At 41.5% G+C, this 15,123-nt stretch overlaps 1 protein-coding gene across 2 annotated transcripts in view; it reads right to left on the bottom strand.

Moving 5' to 3' along the window:
• CASR (calcium sensing receptor) overlaps positions 1-14,250 on the bottom strand; it is a 38,104-nt gene extending 23,854 nt beyond the window's left edge. For both annotated transcript variants that reach the window (XM_061988760.1, XM_010197487.2), the window contains exons 1-3: positions 14,066-14,250; positions 5,395-5,701; positions 1,639-2,520 (exon numbers count right to left, since the gene is read on the bottom strand). In XM_061988760.1, the coding sequence (XP_061844744.1) occupies positions 1,639-2,520; positions 5,395-5,701; positions 14,066-14,250 (1,374 nt within the window). The remainder of the gene's footprint in view (positions 1-1,638; positions 2,521-5,394; positions 5,702-14,065) is intronic.
• Positions 14,251-15,123: the final 873 nt, after the last annotated feature.

Here is a 15,123-nt window from a genome sequence, read left to right as displayed (position 1 = left end):
TGTAGCACCTGCTATTCCTGCCCCACATACTCTTTCTTGATGTTGATTCCCTCCTTTAAGGCAAGTATGCATACCCAAAAGCCTAGATCAGCAGGATACTTTACATTTCAATACAACCATCCTTCAGCACCAGAGAAGCAACACAGAAATGAGAGCATATTCTTCCCAATTGTGGAATCTTCAACAAAAACAGTATTATTTTACTTAGCTATGGTATGAATATTCTGCTTTACTTTCCAAGATGATAAGGCATAAGGGAACAAATTAAAAAGATACTTATTCTGGATCATCTTTATCAACACAGTGAAAACTAAATTTGTCTGTGACTTGCCCACTTCTGCCAGGGTGCTCCTGAAAAGCAGGAAAGCTTTGAAAGACAGAAAGAGAAAGGCAGCCATCACAGGATTCCCCTAAGCCAGAGTCAAACCTGAACTCATCAACTCTTGAGTAAAGTGATTTCGATAAACTCAAATCAGATCCTGAGAGCAATGCAGGTTTCCCACAAATGCCAAGACAAACCCTTTTACTTTGATCTGACTGATGATTGATGGGATTTGATCAAGACTAGACGGGAACCAAACTGCAGTTCCCACGTGCGAATGCTGACCCATCTGTAAAGTTTGTGGCATGAACACCCTATATTTTGGTTAGACTGTCTCAAACAGGGGAAATTACACATGCAAATGGGGATGTGATCCTCCTTATAGTCGACTGTGTTCTGGTTTCAGGCATGTTTGAGCCCAATGCTTTCTATGATGACCAGAATGGGAGAAACAAAATTTGCTATATATTTGGCATATCTTCATTTGATAGCCTTATGAGCTAATTCTGTTAAGAATTAAGGTATTACAAACACATACTGAATATCACATTGGATAACACTTTCAAACATGTGGTACTGTATAGAGTGTTCATGAAGAATCCTAAGACAAAATGCCAGAATACCACCCATGTGCCAGTGAGCAGAATGCATTGAATGAATGGGTAAACGTGACTAAGTTATTAATACAGTGTTATCACTGCCAAATCAAAGCAGCTATCTATTACTTGCCCAATAGCCATGTTGTTTTCCTTCATTACTCAACCTGCTTTAGTTTGACCCTATATAAGCTTAAAACTCTGGGGAAAAAAATACAGCCTGTATGGAAAATTGCTGTGGGATTGCAAAAGACCTAGAGCTTGCCAAAGACAATGAACTCTAAAAACTGTTTTTCTTGTTTATGTGCTCTTTCCAGGCCCTCTTGTTTATGTAAGGGTTCAATATTTGATCAAGTTACCCTGCGTCAGCCAGGCTTTGGTAATTGTCTGTGTGTGCACATTTTGCCCACAGCAAATGCAAGAAAATTTAACTTAATTTAAGCCCCTTTCACTGCAGGCAAATGTAACACAACTTACATTCCCTGTGGGGTGGGAGCGTACCCTTAACTTGCACATAGCGATATGCTACATCCCAGGCGCTTTACACTGTGTTTGTGTGACCTGCTCTAGGTGATCCTGCTCTGGACTAGATGATCTTTCAAGGTCTCTTCCAGCCCTTGAGATTCTGTGATTCTGAGATTCTGTGATTCTGAAAGGCACTCTATAAGGCATCCAGATTCCTGCAAGTATGTTGCATAGGCACACAAATGAAGGACTTACCTGCCATGCCTCAACCTTCTTAATATCAGCACAGGATCCATTAGTGAACAGTCCTTTCCCAGGAGTACAGGTATATATATCCTGCAAGGCATGGGCAATAGAATATACTGCCAAATACACATTATAGGATATCCGCAAATGTGTGTAGTCCAGGTACGGTGTCTCCACGCTGGTGATGTTCTCATCCCCTGTGCATGGAGGTCGGAAGGCAGCTGTTCCATTTCCAGCTCCCAGTCCCTCTTCATGGCCTTTGTGGAAGGAAGTTGAAGCTGGAGAGTTTTTGGACCCGTCGGGGAGATAGCAGTTAAACGTCTCCTCCCAAAATTCCTTGGCAAAGCCATTGTTGGTGGACTTCTTGGGATGCACCTTCTGCAGGAACTCACGAAAGCCTGGGATCTGTCCTGCTTTCAGTGCAAATCCAATGGTGCTTCCAATAACACGGAAGAACTCTGGCATGGCTATCAGGGAAGAGCTGGCCCAAGCCTCGCTCGCCAGCCAGATCTTGCCGGTGATGTTTCGCCTGACAATCTCTTTGATGAGAGGCTCGAGGTCTGGGCCGCTGGAGAAAACGACAATCACCCTGGCTGTGGAGTTCTGGATGACCTCCACCACCTGCTGGATCTCCTCTTCATCTGAGTACTGGGAGATGAGCTCGCTAAAATCAATGCAGATATCTCTCTCCTCCGCCTCCTCCCGAAACTTTTCAATCCCTGGCCGGCCGTAGTCATCATCGGCTGCAATTGTTCCCACCCAGTTCCAGCGGAAGTACTCGATGATGTCTGCCATCGCCGTGGCCTGATGCTCATCATTGGGGATCGTGCGGAGGAAGGACTTGAACTGGTTCTTATTGCTCAAGAGACGACTGGATGAGGCATAGCTGACCTGTGTGAGCACAGTAAATAAGCATAACACATCATGAAGTGAACTGCCTAGGAATAAATTGCTTACATTTACCTAGCACCACTGTCAACACGTGACCTTGGATGGGATGGAATGCTGAGTATCATAGTGGCGGCCAAGTACACTCAGTCTGTGGTTGTGTGTGATCCACTCTGAGAGTCTGCATGTTCTTGTGGCTGTGACTGTCTTACAGAGTCACACACAGAGGAGCAGCTGCTTGGACCTGAGAGGCTGGAGCAAGCTCATGTGCACCTGTAAAGTCAAAGATCTGAGTGAAAGAGATCCCGGCACTAGTTTGGAGGAATGCCAAAGGGGTGAGCCATGGGTGGCCCACATGCACCTTGTTGCACTTCCTGCCAAATCTAGAAATGTGAATATATCTTTTAGATAAATGAGGGCAATACATGTAATTCAGATGAGGGCAATACACATAATTCAGACAAAATGCAGCCTTCCTCTGCCCTGAACCAGACATGAGACAGCAGGCTGTTATTGCCATCCCAAATCTATTTTGTCTCTCCTTGCCTCTCACCATTGGCCCTATCCTTAAACTGGCTCCATCAGGCACCATATAAGTAGGAAGAATGTAATGTTGCTTTGACTCTGCAGAGTATTGTGGTAATGCTGTTCAATACTACCTTAAGCAGTGTTTTCTGATTGCTGGCCAGAATCAGCAAAGAAGTCAGTAGCATTCCACGCTCCATAAGTCACCATGTTTCACAGTTAAAATGATATTTTATTTCCTTTTCTTAAGCTATAAGCAAATGTATTTATTTTTCTAATCATAACAAGTACCATATGCTCTTAAAATGTAATTTGGATTTTCTATAAATAGGAAGAATGTAGTTTAAAGACCCAGAGAACTCACTTATCTTTGCATTTTGAGATTGGTATCTGAACTCTTTAGAATTGAGTCTCATTTGAAAAAGTCTTCTATAAACAGTTCATCTTGTACAAAGTAGAAATTTACAGATCTTATCTCCTCCTTAAACTCTGGCATTTAATATTTCTGCAAGAAGAAAGAAAAGGAGGTCTCCCAGTGCAGTTTCAAGGGCCAAGGAAGCAAATCCTACATTCGCAGAACTACATTCTCCCCTGAACAGACTCCTGCACAGTGCTACTCTCATCTCCTACAACATTGCTAGGAGACATAGACAAGGTACCCCACTCCCACGTCTGCTAGAAAGGTACAGTGAGGAGAGGTACTGAGAAACAGAACAGGAGTCATAACATTATCAGTTTCTATGTCAACGGAATGAGTAATGAGCCTTACATTAATTGTAAAATATACTTCCAACTTGTACTGAAATGCAGGGTCTATTAAGCATGGATTTGCTAATGGCTTTGCTATAAATGGCAGCGATAATGCATATTCTAATGCTGCCCAACAACTCCCAGTTTAAAAGCCTGCTTTCAGTTGTCATACTTCAACCACCTGGCTGAGATTTTGCTCCAGAACTGAACTTTCTGACTTCTGTCTGTGTCTGCAACCTCTAGATGAGACTACTGCCTCATAGCACAAACGCCATTCTCTGTTCAAAGGGAAAGTCTGAGAACTTCTCTTCTGTTCACTTCAACTCACCTGCCCTTCTCAGCTGCCCTTGTTCGCCTAGTAATGTGATGTGTAAATCAACAATAGCCCTTAAATGCCATCACAGTATTTATTACGTGCCACCTTCCAATGCTACTCCAGGCAACATCTAGATAGCACATACTGTTTTTAACTTAAACCATTCCTGCCCTGCTCAGAGACCAAATGCCCACTTTTCCAGACTCCTGTGATGGAGTCAGACTGATAACATTAAATAGGCAAGATATATTACTGTGCACAAGGCAGTCAGGAATCCTCCTTCCTTATCTGTGGTGCAGCTGGGAATTGTAGCCTTGGCTGAAGTAAAGATATATCCTCTCAGAACAGACTGAGAGTGCAGTGTGACACAATCTTGTCACAAAGATTCTTGTGAACTCTGGCATCTGTATTCATTTTAGAGAAGGAACTGGAAATGTGAGGCTATACAAAGTGACTCAAAAATGGATAAGGCCAAACACTTTTTCCACTTTGTCTTAAGTGTGGAAATCTAAAATCAAGAGCAACAACATTAAGCAGCAGTATACCAGCCTCATACTTTTTCTTATGTTCTTGTCAGAGCAACAAGCTTCCAGAACAAAAGGATAGGAACATGGATGCTGGCACTGGCTCCAGTGGAGTCAGCAGACAACAAAAAGAATGCTGTGACCCAAGAACTGGCACAACTACACCACAACACAGATGACCCCAGGACAAGGTGAGGCATATCCACATGCTTTCATAAACCCTGTTTTGGAGGCCCTAGGGCAAAGGAAAGGCAAGCGAGCCCAGAAGAAACCTTCACAGCACCTGATGGCCACAAGCAACAACTTTAGAAATCACCTACTTGACTGATCAGAGATGCTGAGAGACCTAAGGCTTGTTGGCAATGACTAAACTCTGCTTTAAGTCAGCTCTCTGGGAGTTGGGCATGACTAGACAGTGACTATGGTGAAGCCACATCACAACTAACCCGTCAAGATTGGCAACTGCCAATGACAGATTTAAAATACCTGTGTTCAAAGACTAAACCACTCCAGAGGACTCTAGTCCTAGATTAAGTTTCTGTGTGCTGATTGTTGTTATTGACTGCTTGGTAACCTTTGTGTTTGTAACTGGAAATTGCTGTCAAGATATGTTTCTATCATAAGAAAACCCTCGTATTTTCTATTGCTTCTCTCCCTGAGGTTTTCCTGAAAATGGCAAAGCTTAAACAATCTCTGTTTGACCTCTGTACAACAGGGAAGCAGGTCACTTCTGTAATCTAAACAAGAGAGGTGAAAGCATACCTGAGGTATGTAGAAGAGTCCCAGCAGATTGGCCACAGCGGTAGAGATGCCAGAGCCAGTTGCTCCCACGACTGCAATGGTGGAAGGTATATGTTCTGAGCAGTTGCAGAATTCGTCCAAGTTCAAGGAGTCTATCTTGTTCTGGGCCACAAAACTCAGAGTGGCCTCCAGAGCTTTGGAGACAGTATTGCAAGTGTCAAATATCCTGTACCCCAGGGTCATGTTGGGAAGGAGAGTTGGGCTACTATTTATTTCTTCTATGGCAAAGATCATAGCTTGGAGCCAACGGAAGCCTCGGAAATTATACCTGGGGGAGTAAAAGTAAATTAGAGTGAGAGGAGACTGAGACTGAGGCAAAGACAGAGTGAAGAATTCCAGATACAAAAGGCAAAAGCAATTTATGCTTATTTCTTGCATCCTACTAATTTTGGAAAGTTTTGCTTTCGACTTCAGTGGTTACAGAAGAGCCGTGATCATGCTATGAGGTTTTGTTCTGATTTTCAGCTCTTCAGTTTGGGAGCTCACTTCAGAGGTTGTGAGGATGAGACGAACTTTTCTAAGTCCCCTAAAGTCTGGGGAAGTTGAAAGAGAGCATGCCTGGAGTGTAGGCTCTGGCCTATCCCTTCTGCTCCAGATCTTAAAACTTGGATCTCATGATTCCCAAGCAAATACTCTGACACAAAGCTACACCTATCAGGCTTCTTTCCAGGCTCCTCTGACATGTTTCTGAATGCAGATGGCAGTGTCTGCTAAGCCTGTGCTGAGCACAATGCTACCAGGGACTCAGGCTCATGGATACTCTGTGTGTCAGCTCCTCATGGCTTTAGGAAGGCAGAGCAAGCTGACACAGAACTGGCATGCTGCTGGCTGCACAGGTCCTTGGGAGCTCTGCTGAGGGAAATTGAGCCTCTCATCACACACTAAACATTATGAGAGACAGCACAGTCAATCTGATTATACCAGAGAACAGAGACATGATATAAATGTAAATAATGTAAATCCTAGCATAACTTGCTAACATGTTAGTTAAGACACTACAGTGCTCTCATTGAAGGAATAACTTTTCTCATTATCATAGTGCTCTCATACATTTGATTTAGACACAAGCTCATGAGATGACATGAAAGCTGGCCTGTGAAATTGAAACTGTGTCTTTTGAAACACTGTCCTCTGTTCTCTAAAGTGAAGAAATGAGTTTTCTGACTATCTCTCAGCTGTCCATAGAGGTAATCCAGAGCTGTCCTTGAGAGTTCTTGTTTAAAGTATCATGTGGGCTAGCGTGATGATACAAGATGAGTAACTACTTAGACAAAGAAAAAAGCTTCTTTGTGGAAAGCACCAGAAAGAAAGTAGCTTTGAAACGTGTCACTCTCAAGTGCTGCTTACTCTTTTCTCCCATAAAGTCGCACAAACAAACAGTTGTTTACCTGTGAAGCTGCTATGCTTAAGGGTAATTCATCTAGAAAGGCAGAATCTTTCATGAACTAAAACCCACCCTTCCTTGAAATGCACTATAGGTGAAGATAGCAGCTAGTTTGCAGTTTTGTGTTGAGCTGCAGCTGAAAACAGGAAAATGTCAAAGCGGTTATGCTTGAGATCCATTGGGAAAACTGATGGGGCCCAGAACTGGACGGGTCTGGGGAAATAAGCCTGCCCAAGAACAGATTCCATGTGAAATGATAACATTTACTTTTTATGTGAGTGTTATTTTGAAATGCTTTGAGATGTTTCCATTACCAAGGTGAAGAAAGAGAAGCTTCATTAAATCTCAAACTTTCAGTCTCTCAAATGTATGACCTGAACTTTTTTTAATTTTTGGATTAAAGGAATTGCTTCAAACCTGAATGAATACAGAACACATTGCTTCCATTCCTGGAGTTTAATTTTATTTATCTGGGAACTGGAGTTTCTAAGTTTCTGGAATTTCTAAGATATCACATCTAAGGTTTATCTTTAAGTCTTAAAAACTTCATTTATTCAACTTGATGTCATCTGCAATACAGGAGTGTGGGTTACTGTTAATAGGAATTTGGTCATTTAGATTATTTTTTTCTCTAATTGCAAACCATTAAGGAGAGGCAAGCAATGGGAGAGCTCTGAAATAAAAGGGCAAATTTCAGACTAAACAAGGCAGTGAGGGTTGTGTACAGAAAAAAAGAGCTGCTGCGCGCACCACTTGCTTCCCGTGATCAGTAACACACATTGGCATGACTGACAGCAAGGATGGGTTTTGTGACACTTCTTTTTAAAAAGCTAAATGTGTTCACAACTATTTTTAAAATTAAAATGAAAATACGACTTGAAGCAAAGAACTATATTCAGGGTCTTCATGTAAAAGAGAAAAATAATAAAGTATTTCGTATATTTTTAAAGGGAAGACTGTCTTCCCAGAAAATATTTGCTGTTTAGTAACTGCATACTAAGGCCCATGGTATACAGTTGTTTTTATCTTCCTTTCTGACATATGCTTATTTTCAGCATAAGGCCTGTACTTTGGGTATTTGAGTTTGGACTGGTTTTATTTTGGAGGGAAGAGGACAGTAGGGGTTATTTTCTGGGAGCTAGACTCCAAAACGTCTCTGAAATGCTTTGGTTATTTACCTCAAACTAGCCTGGGCAGGAGACCTGCAGTTCTCTTCAGTTGCACCTCTGCTGATAGCAGCATCAGCAGATCAGGAGATGAGGATCAGGTGAGATGTAGATAAACACACCTCACTGTCTTCTCTAATAGCTGATAGAGCTTCAGACAAGGCCTCATTTTGTTAACTGATACTGTGTTGAATCAGTGCTGTAACATAGATAAGGTCAGATGATGGCAGCGACACTAAAGAGGTCTAAACAAGGCAAGATTTTGTGATTCACTCAATTACTGTGAGTGGAAATTGTGTGCATAAATTCTCTCCTATTGTACTGTAAGACACTAGCAAGGGGTTGCAAATAGATTTCTCTTAGCTTGTTGAGTGATGGATAAGAGTAGTGTTTGAACCTGAAGGCAGGATCCAGCTGACCTCCTGTGCTATGCTGCTGCTCTAAGATGATGAGTCACTGGAATGTTCTGTCAACCATGCAGAAATTTAACTGGTAATTTCCATGAAGAAACTGCAAAGGATTTGCTAATAGAAGCAAACTTTTCACCCAATTTCCAGAATCTTTTAACAGACACTAACACTTTCTTAGTGGAAAATAAGCAGTTTCCAATAATAATAGCCTTTCTTCCTTATGAGGAAAGGCTGCAGGAACTGGGGCTGTTTAGTCTGAAGAAGAGGAGACTGAGAGGGGATTTTAATATTAGTAAGTATATAAATGGTGGATGTTAGGAGGTTGGGGCATCCCTTTTTTCTACTGCATCTAGTGACAGGACAAGCGCTAATGGGAAAAAGCTGGAACACAAAATGTTACATTTAAACAAAAGGAAAAACTATTTCACAGTTCAGGTGAGGGAGCCCTGGCACAGGCTGCCCAGGGAGGGTGTAGAATCTCCTTCTCTGGAGGTTTTCAAAACCCATCTGGACATGTTCCTGTGTGATCTGATCTAGGTGGACCTGCTTTGGCAAGGGGGTTGGACTAGATAATGTCTAAAGGTCCCTTCCAACCCCTACCATTCTGTGATTCTAAAAAAAACCCACCCAAACCTCACAAAAAAAAACCCCAAAAAAACCACAAAACCCAAAAATCTTATTTTCTGCCATATTTACAAGTACCTTGCCATAGTCCTGTATTTTAACATTTCAGAGATATGGTGCTATGAAAAGTGGCCATTAAGCTCTAAATGAGAGTTTAATGTAAATAATTCAGTCCCCAAAAGTGTAGATAGGAATTTTTATTTACACTCAGTTCTTTAAAGGTTTCCATTCTGTTCTCCCATCTGTCAGTATGCAGCCCACTGATCTTTCTATTCCCAGGCAGGAGCATAAGAAGGGAAAGAGAAATCAGAAACAATTCCTCTACAAATCCTCATTTTAATTGTCACATCAGCAGAAGACAGATCATTGCAGCTACCTAGTTTGCTAGATAGTAAACTCACAAGATCTCACTGATTCTCACACCGTTTCTTTCTAGTTGGTACAAATGTGTCTGTCAAGGTATGCTCAGGATGGATTAAATGTCTCAGTGTTACAAATCATGGGTATGTAAATTAAGGGACACAAGCTCACTGCATGATTTAAACTCCCCATAGTTCCATTTCCTGTTTGTTTGTTTGTTTGTTTCCCTGGTTTGGTTTGAACAGTCCTTACTGTCTGGATCCAGCAGGGAAATTAGTGATGATCCCTGTTGGTGTCCATGAAGAAATAATTCACAGCCTCATGTGAATTTATGACCTCCATTTATCAACACTTGCAAGGCACTAAACTAAAAGCAGTAGAATATGAAGGAAAATAAAGTAATGTGAAAGCTCCAAATACAGTTTTCATTTACCCTCCCATATCCAGCATGTACTTTTATTCAATAACAGTGGCAAAGCTTGCACACGCCTCTTGGCTCACACCAGTTCTCCTCTTTCTCTAGTGCTTGTATGCACATACTAATTTCTCTGTCCTCCCTAGATTTCCAGTACATTAATTACATGTTATTGCTGCTACTACCACTGCTATTACTAAGCTATGCAAAGGAGAGACCTTCACCTGTTTGTTGGATTCCTGCAACCAGTAAGGTATAATGAGCTGCTTACAACTCTTACAAGCTAGGACTATGGGTAAGGGAAATTATGCAGATCAAAGGAAATGAAAACTTAAACATTTAAAATTCAGAATGTGGGTGGTAGAGAAAGAGGAAATCATTGGGGTTTAGGAAGGAGATTTTTAAATACTATGCTATGCATGACATTCAGTTCTGCAGCGGGATTAGCAAATGCATCTGCAAGGGGTAGAAGTAAAATTCTCTGTTCCCTCAAGTGGACAGATAGACTCAGTGATCTAAAGCACCCCAGAGCCATGCCCTGTGAAGTTCTGCACTATGACATGTGGATCACAGCTTCACAGCCTGAAAGCTACGTGTCACAGCGTGGGACCTTTTCTAGATTGCTGGTCAGAATACAGGAAATACACATTAAAAATGATGACCTAGTGGCATCATATTGGCAACACTGTATTTCAGCTCACTAAAGATATATCCTCACTGCAAAAAGTTCATCGCAGTAAGAGGAATAAATACATGGGTATGGCCCATCTCTGCAATAATGCTAACAATACTAATACCACCAGCATCACTACTAATCTACCTGAAGTCAAGAAAGGACAGAGAAATCAGGTTCTGAATAGGCCTCTGTGGGTGCTGACAGGGAATGGGGGTCAGGGAGTGCTTGTGCTGTGCTCAGCCTCTGCCTCTGCTGCACAAATCAGATATGCATCAGCAAATGTTGTAAGTAAACTTGCTGCAACAGTACCTGAGGCACAGGAAGACAAAAGGTGTATTTATATTGAATGTGGGATACTTCATTGCGTAAGCAATAAGCAAGAAACAAAATTGCTCTCACTTTCCGTGCTTGTATCTGAGATTTGGTGTGGGAAAACCACCAGTAAATTTTCACTTTGGACTCAGTGCTTAAGCCATGAAGATGTATTTTCAGTAGAAACAGCACAACAAGAACAGAGAATGGATCATTATGGTTCCCTTTTCCTTTCACTGATGAGTGTACATAGTTTTCCAAACAATCATGTAAAGGTATACACAGTATGTTCAGGCGAGTAAAAGGTGGGTAGAAAAGTGCTGTGCCAAGAGACCATAAAGAGTTTGAAAACTGAAAAACCAGAGAGGAAATTGCCCTACCCAGTTTGAGAAATCCTTTTTGGGAGCATAGATACGGACTGAACACAGCTAAATGTGTGGGGAAAAAAAATGCCCAAACAGCACAGATTTGGTTGAACAATCCTCAAAAATCTTAAACTGTTCGATACTGAACTCCAGAAGAGATTGGGGTAAAACCAACCACAAGGTTTCGGTGGGACCTTCAGCTCTTGGTTTCAAAGCAAGGAGCTTTTCTGACTTGCTGATGCCTCAGAGAGCAGAGTATGGGGAAAGAGAAGATGCCTATACCCCTAAAATGGCCTAGGTCTGATTACGTGATGAGGCACATTTCATTTTTAAAAGCTGTGCACAGCCACCTAAAAAGGAGGCGGGTGTAAAACTGATTAACTTCAGCTTTGTAAAGACACAACGGCACTGGAGAAGGTTCACAGAAGGGCAGCAGGGGCAGTCAAAGGTATAAGACAGATTTAGCACCTTTGGTTTGACCACATACAGCCACACTTAGGTTTCTCTAGCAGATTTCACATGCTACAGAAATTGATGCTACAAGATTGGGGAGATTTTGCTTTAGAAAGATACTGGAGCCTATCTTTGGGTTTTTCTTCTCCCAGAAAATATGAGTTTGATCATTCCAGACTAGATAGTTGCCCAGAACTGAGGAAACTGAAATGTGACATGAAAAACTCTAGCTTGTGACTTGAAGAGTGTATTGACTCAAGTTTATGACTTGAAGAATCTTTCAGTCAGCATGTACAAACCTGCCACAGGCTATTACCAAATCATGGAGTCCAAAAGCAAAAAGGACCACCATGACTGTGTTGAGAGATCTCTATACAAGTCCAGCCAGAGGAATTTTATTACTTAAGTACTACTTAAAATAGGAAATCCTTTCAGGAAAACCATCTGCTCTCAATTTCACGTGTACCAATAACAAGGAATGCACATAAACTGTCCCACGGTGTAAGTATCTTCTTCATTAAAATCTGATTACCAGCCCCTTGCTCCTATCGTAATTGCTACTACCTCTGCAGCTAGACCTCTGACCTTCATTAAGTATTCTCTCTCCATTTGCATTATGTTATCAATTCACTTTGTTTTTTTTTCTTCAGTTCCTTGAAGTAGTGCAGCAAAGTCCTACAAATCCCTTCCCCTTCAGTCAACTCCTCTCCTTTGCACCTGCAGCTTCTCAGTGCATCAGTAAGAGGAACACAGATTTTACCCAAGCAAATTTCAGGTGGAGGATGACTTTTAGCAGATCAAATACCACTCAGAAGGACCTCCCATTGTATCCTTAAAACAGCTGGTCTAGCTTTTCAGGATTTTCCCATTGGCAGCACTACCTCATTAACAAATCTTTTGGCCACCACACACTTGTAGTACTTGTGGGGGAACAGTCTCTGATTCGTTCTAATGACATTACCACGTCAAGACAGTTACCAAGTCTGACCCAGCACTGATAGAAATTAAAGTTATGTTCAGTTTTCAAATATCTGCACTGTTCTGCCTGCTACCTGAAGCAGGTGAAGAAGAAAAAACATCCATCACTTTTCAGCATTCCACTTTTAAAATCCTGCAACTGTGAGAGAAAAGGAAAAAAAGCAGAAAATCTGTCAGAACTTACTGCTGCATGAAGCAGACATTGCACATACATTTAGTTCATGACTTTCCCGTGCGTGCACAGAATAAGCCAAAAGAATCCCTGCTTAATTACACTTCTTTCTGTGTGCTCCCTATGAGATCATCCCCAGATGATCTCATAACCTAGATGTGTCTTGTTCAGTGTCTCTGTGGAAAACCACCCCTGAAATCTGTAAGCATAGCCTGCATGCTGTCAGCTGTTCTTCATTGCCATCTGCAACAAAACTGCACTAGATCCCCAGTCTAGGATGAGAGGCCCAAATAATTCCAGATACACATTTGGGTTTTTTTGCATATGATAACAGAAAAGGTCTCATAACCCTGAAGTGTTTTTCCACGCATGGTAAAAAAACCGCACATGTGACAAAATTGCACATCAATTTCTTATGTTTTGTTTATATGACATTTCAGTCACAATTGTTTTCTGTCATACTTTCCACTTGTTCCATGTATCATGTGTAGTATTGCAAGGTTAATAAATTCCTCATGTTTCATCATGAAAATGGCCATACTACAATAAGAGAATTTATTTTCATGAACAATTCTCCCTCCATAGTTAACTGCCAGAAGAAAACACAGAAGAGAATGACTTTGGGTTAAGAAAGCCTGGGTAAGGAGTTCTGGGATTTTATAAAGGTCCTAAAGAGATATCTATGTCATTATTGATATTTTTGAAAACCAGTCACTTATCTTACTTTCACCTGTTCACTTGTTCAGGTAACTAAACAATTTGTAAAGTCTTAGAATATGAGAGGCAGAACTGGAAAAGAACCCAAATATTTTATTGCCAAGCTACTTTGTTAAGTATGATTGTTATCAAACAAATTTAGGGACACTGTGAGTTGTTTTCCATCCTTCTGCTAGAAAAGCTAGTTTTCAGATACTATTCAAAATATCTTTATCAAGGACCTAGAAGAAAGGGTTGAGGGCACTCTCGGTAAATTTGTTGATGACATTAAGCTGGGCAGGAGTGTAGACCTACTTGAGGGCAGGAAGGCTCTTCAGAGGGGCCTGGACAGGCTGGAGTAATGGACTGAGGCCGATTGTATGAGGTTCAAAAATACAAAGATTGCTTTCTTAGTCCAAATATTGTTTATGCTGCTGTTTAACATATGCACTTCCTGCCTTTACATACTTGTTCTATTATTTACACCATACATTGCCTCTACAAGCAGCAGATCACAGTGTTTACACAAGGTATAGCATGTTGTCTGAAGCCAAGAAAGGTTAAGACTTCTTGAAAGGTCAAGACCACTAAAACTTTTTATTTTCCCATTTTGTGGCTTACCTTATACACTCCACTGACTCTGGTCTTGATTTTAGGTCCTGGTCTTTAGCAGCCACTCCAAAATGAATGGGGAACAATCCTCCGAGAATAATGTCTCCCTTCTTCTGTGCCCGTTGGTTTGGCCCATAGGCAGCAGTGTTCCAGGTAAACAGCAAAAGAATCAAGCAGCAGCTATATAAAGTCATTGTTCCTCTTTTCACCAGGAGGTTATAGGATGCAAAATTGGATAAGATGATGTAAGAAAGCAGATATTGTGATGTCTAAGCTTTTCCTTTCCTTAATACAGCACAGAGAGGATTTGGGACACATGTCTGCAGGGAGATAAGCAACAAGGTGGGAGCCATAGTGCTGATGCTTCTCCCTCTGTCTTCTCCATTGCGAAACAACAATTTAGCAGTCCTTCTTTCTTCATAACCAGAGCACTACGGAGAGCCCATCTCTGAGAACTGTAAAAGAAAGACATGAAAAGTGATCTCAACTACAAACCGGGGCCTTAAGCTGCCACGGTGGTTCTGCTTTGTCAGATCAACCCCTCAGTATGCCCCTGAGGCTGCCCTCACCCAACAACCTGCCTGGAACACATACTAACCTTGACAGGGTAAGCCAGGCACCTCGGTGACATCAGCCAACACTCCTCAAACAAGTACCAGATGCCTAATCCTTTGTTACATATATATGGTGGGTTACTAAATCTTCCTACAGTTCTGTGTGACTCTTGTCACAGGAGCTCCTGTAAAACTCGTTATCAGACCTCCATTAATAGAGCAGACTGTGAGAGAGGAGCTTGCATGGGCAAGTAATGAGCAAGGAAGCATTAAAAGCAGTAAAAACAATTAAACCTTTCTCTTAAACAAATAACTATGACATTCTTTTGGTGTCGGTCCATCCCCTCTGTTCCATTGATCATTCTTAACTCTCTGGTTTGAATTTATCCCTGCTAAAAATGAAATAAGATCACAAGAAAGATCACTTTCACATTGAAAGTGAGGATGGCTTCCAGGGAAGCATCTGAAATCAAGGTACTTCTCCATAATGAATCATGAAGCCTTGAAAAGTTC

This window comes from Colius striatus, chromosome 1 (genome assembly GCF_028858725.1).
Source record: "Colius striatus isolate bColStr4 chromosome 1, bColStr4.1.hap1, whole genome shotgun sequence".
Classification (NCBI taxonomy): Eukaryota; Metazoa; Chordata; class Aves; order Coliiformes; family Coliidae; genus Colius; species Colius striatus.
The sequence above is the reverse complement of the archived record's forward strand: the minus strand, read 5'-3'. Positions and strand labels throughout refer to the sequence as shown.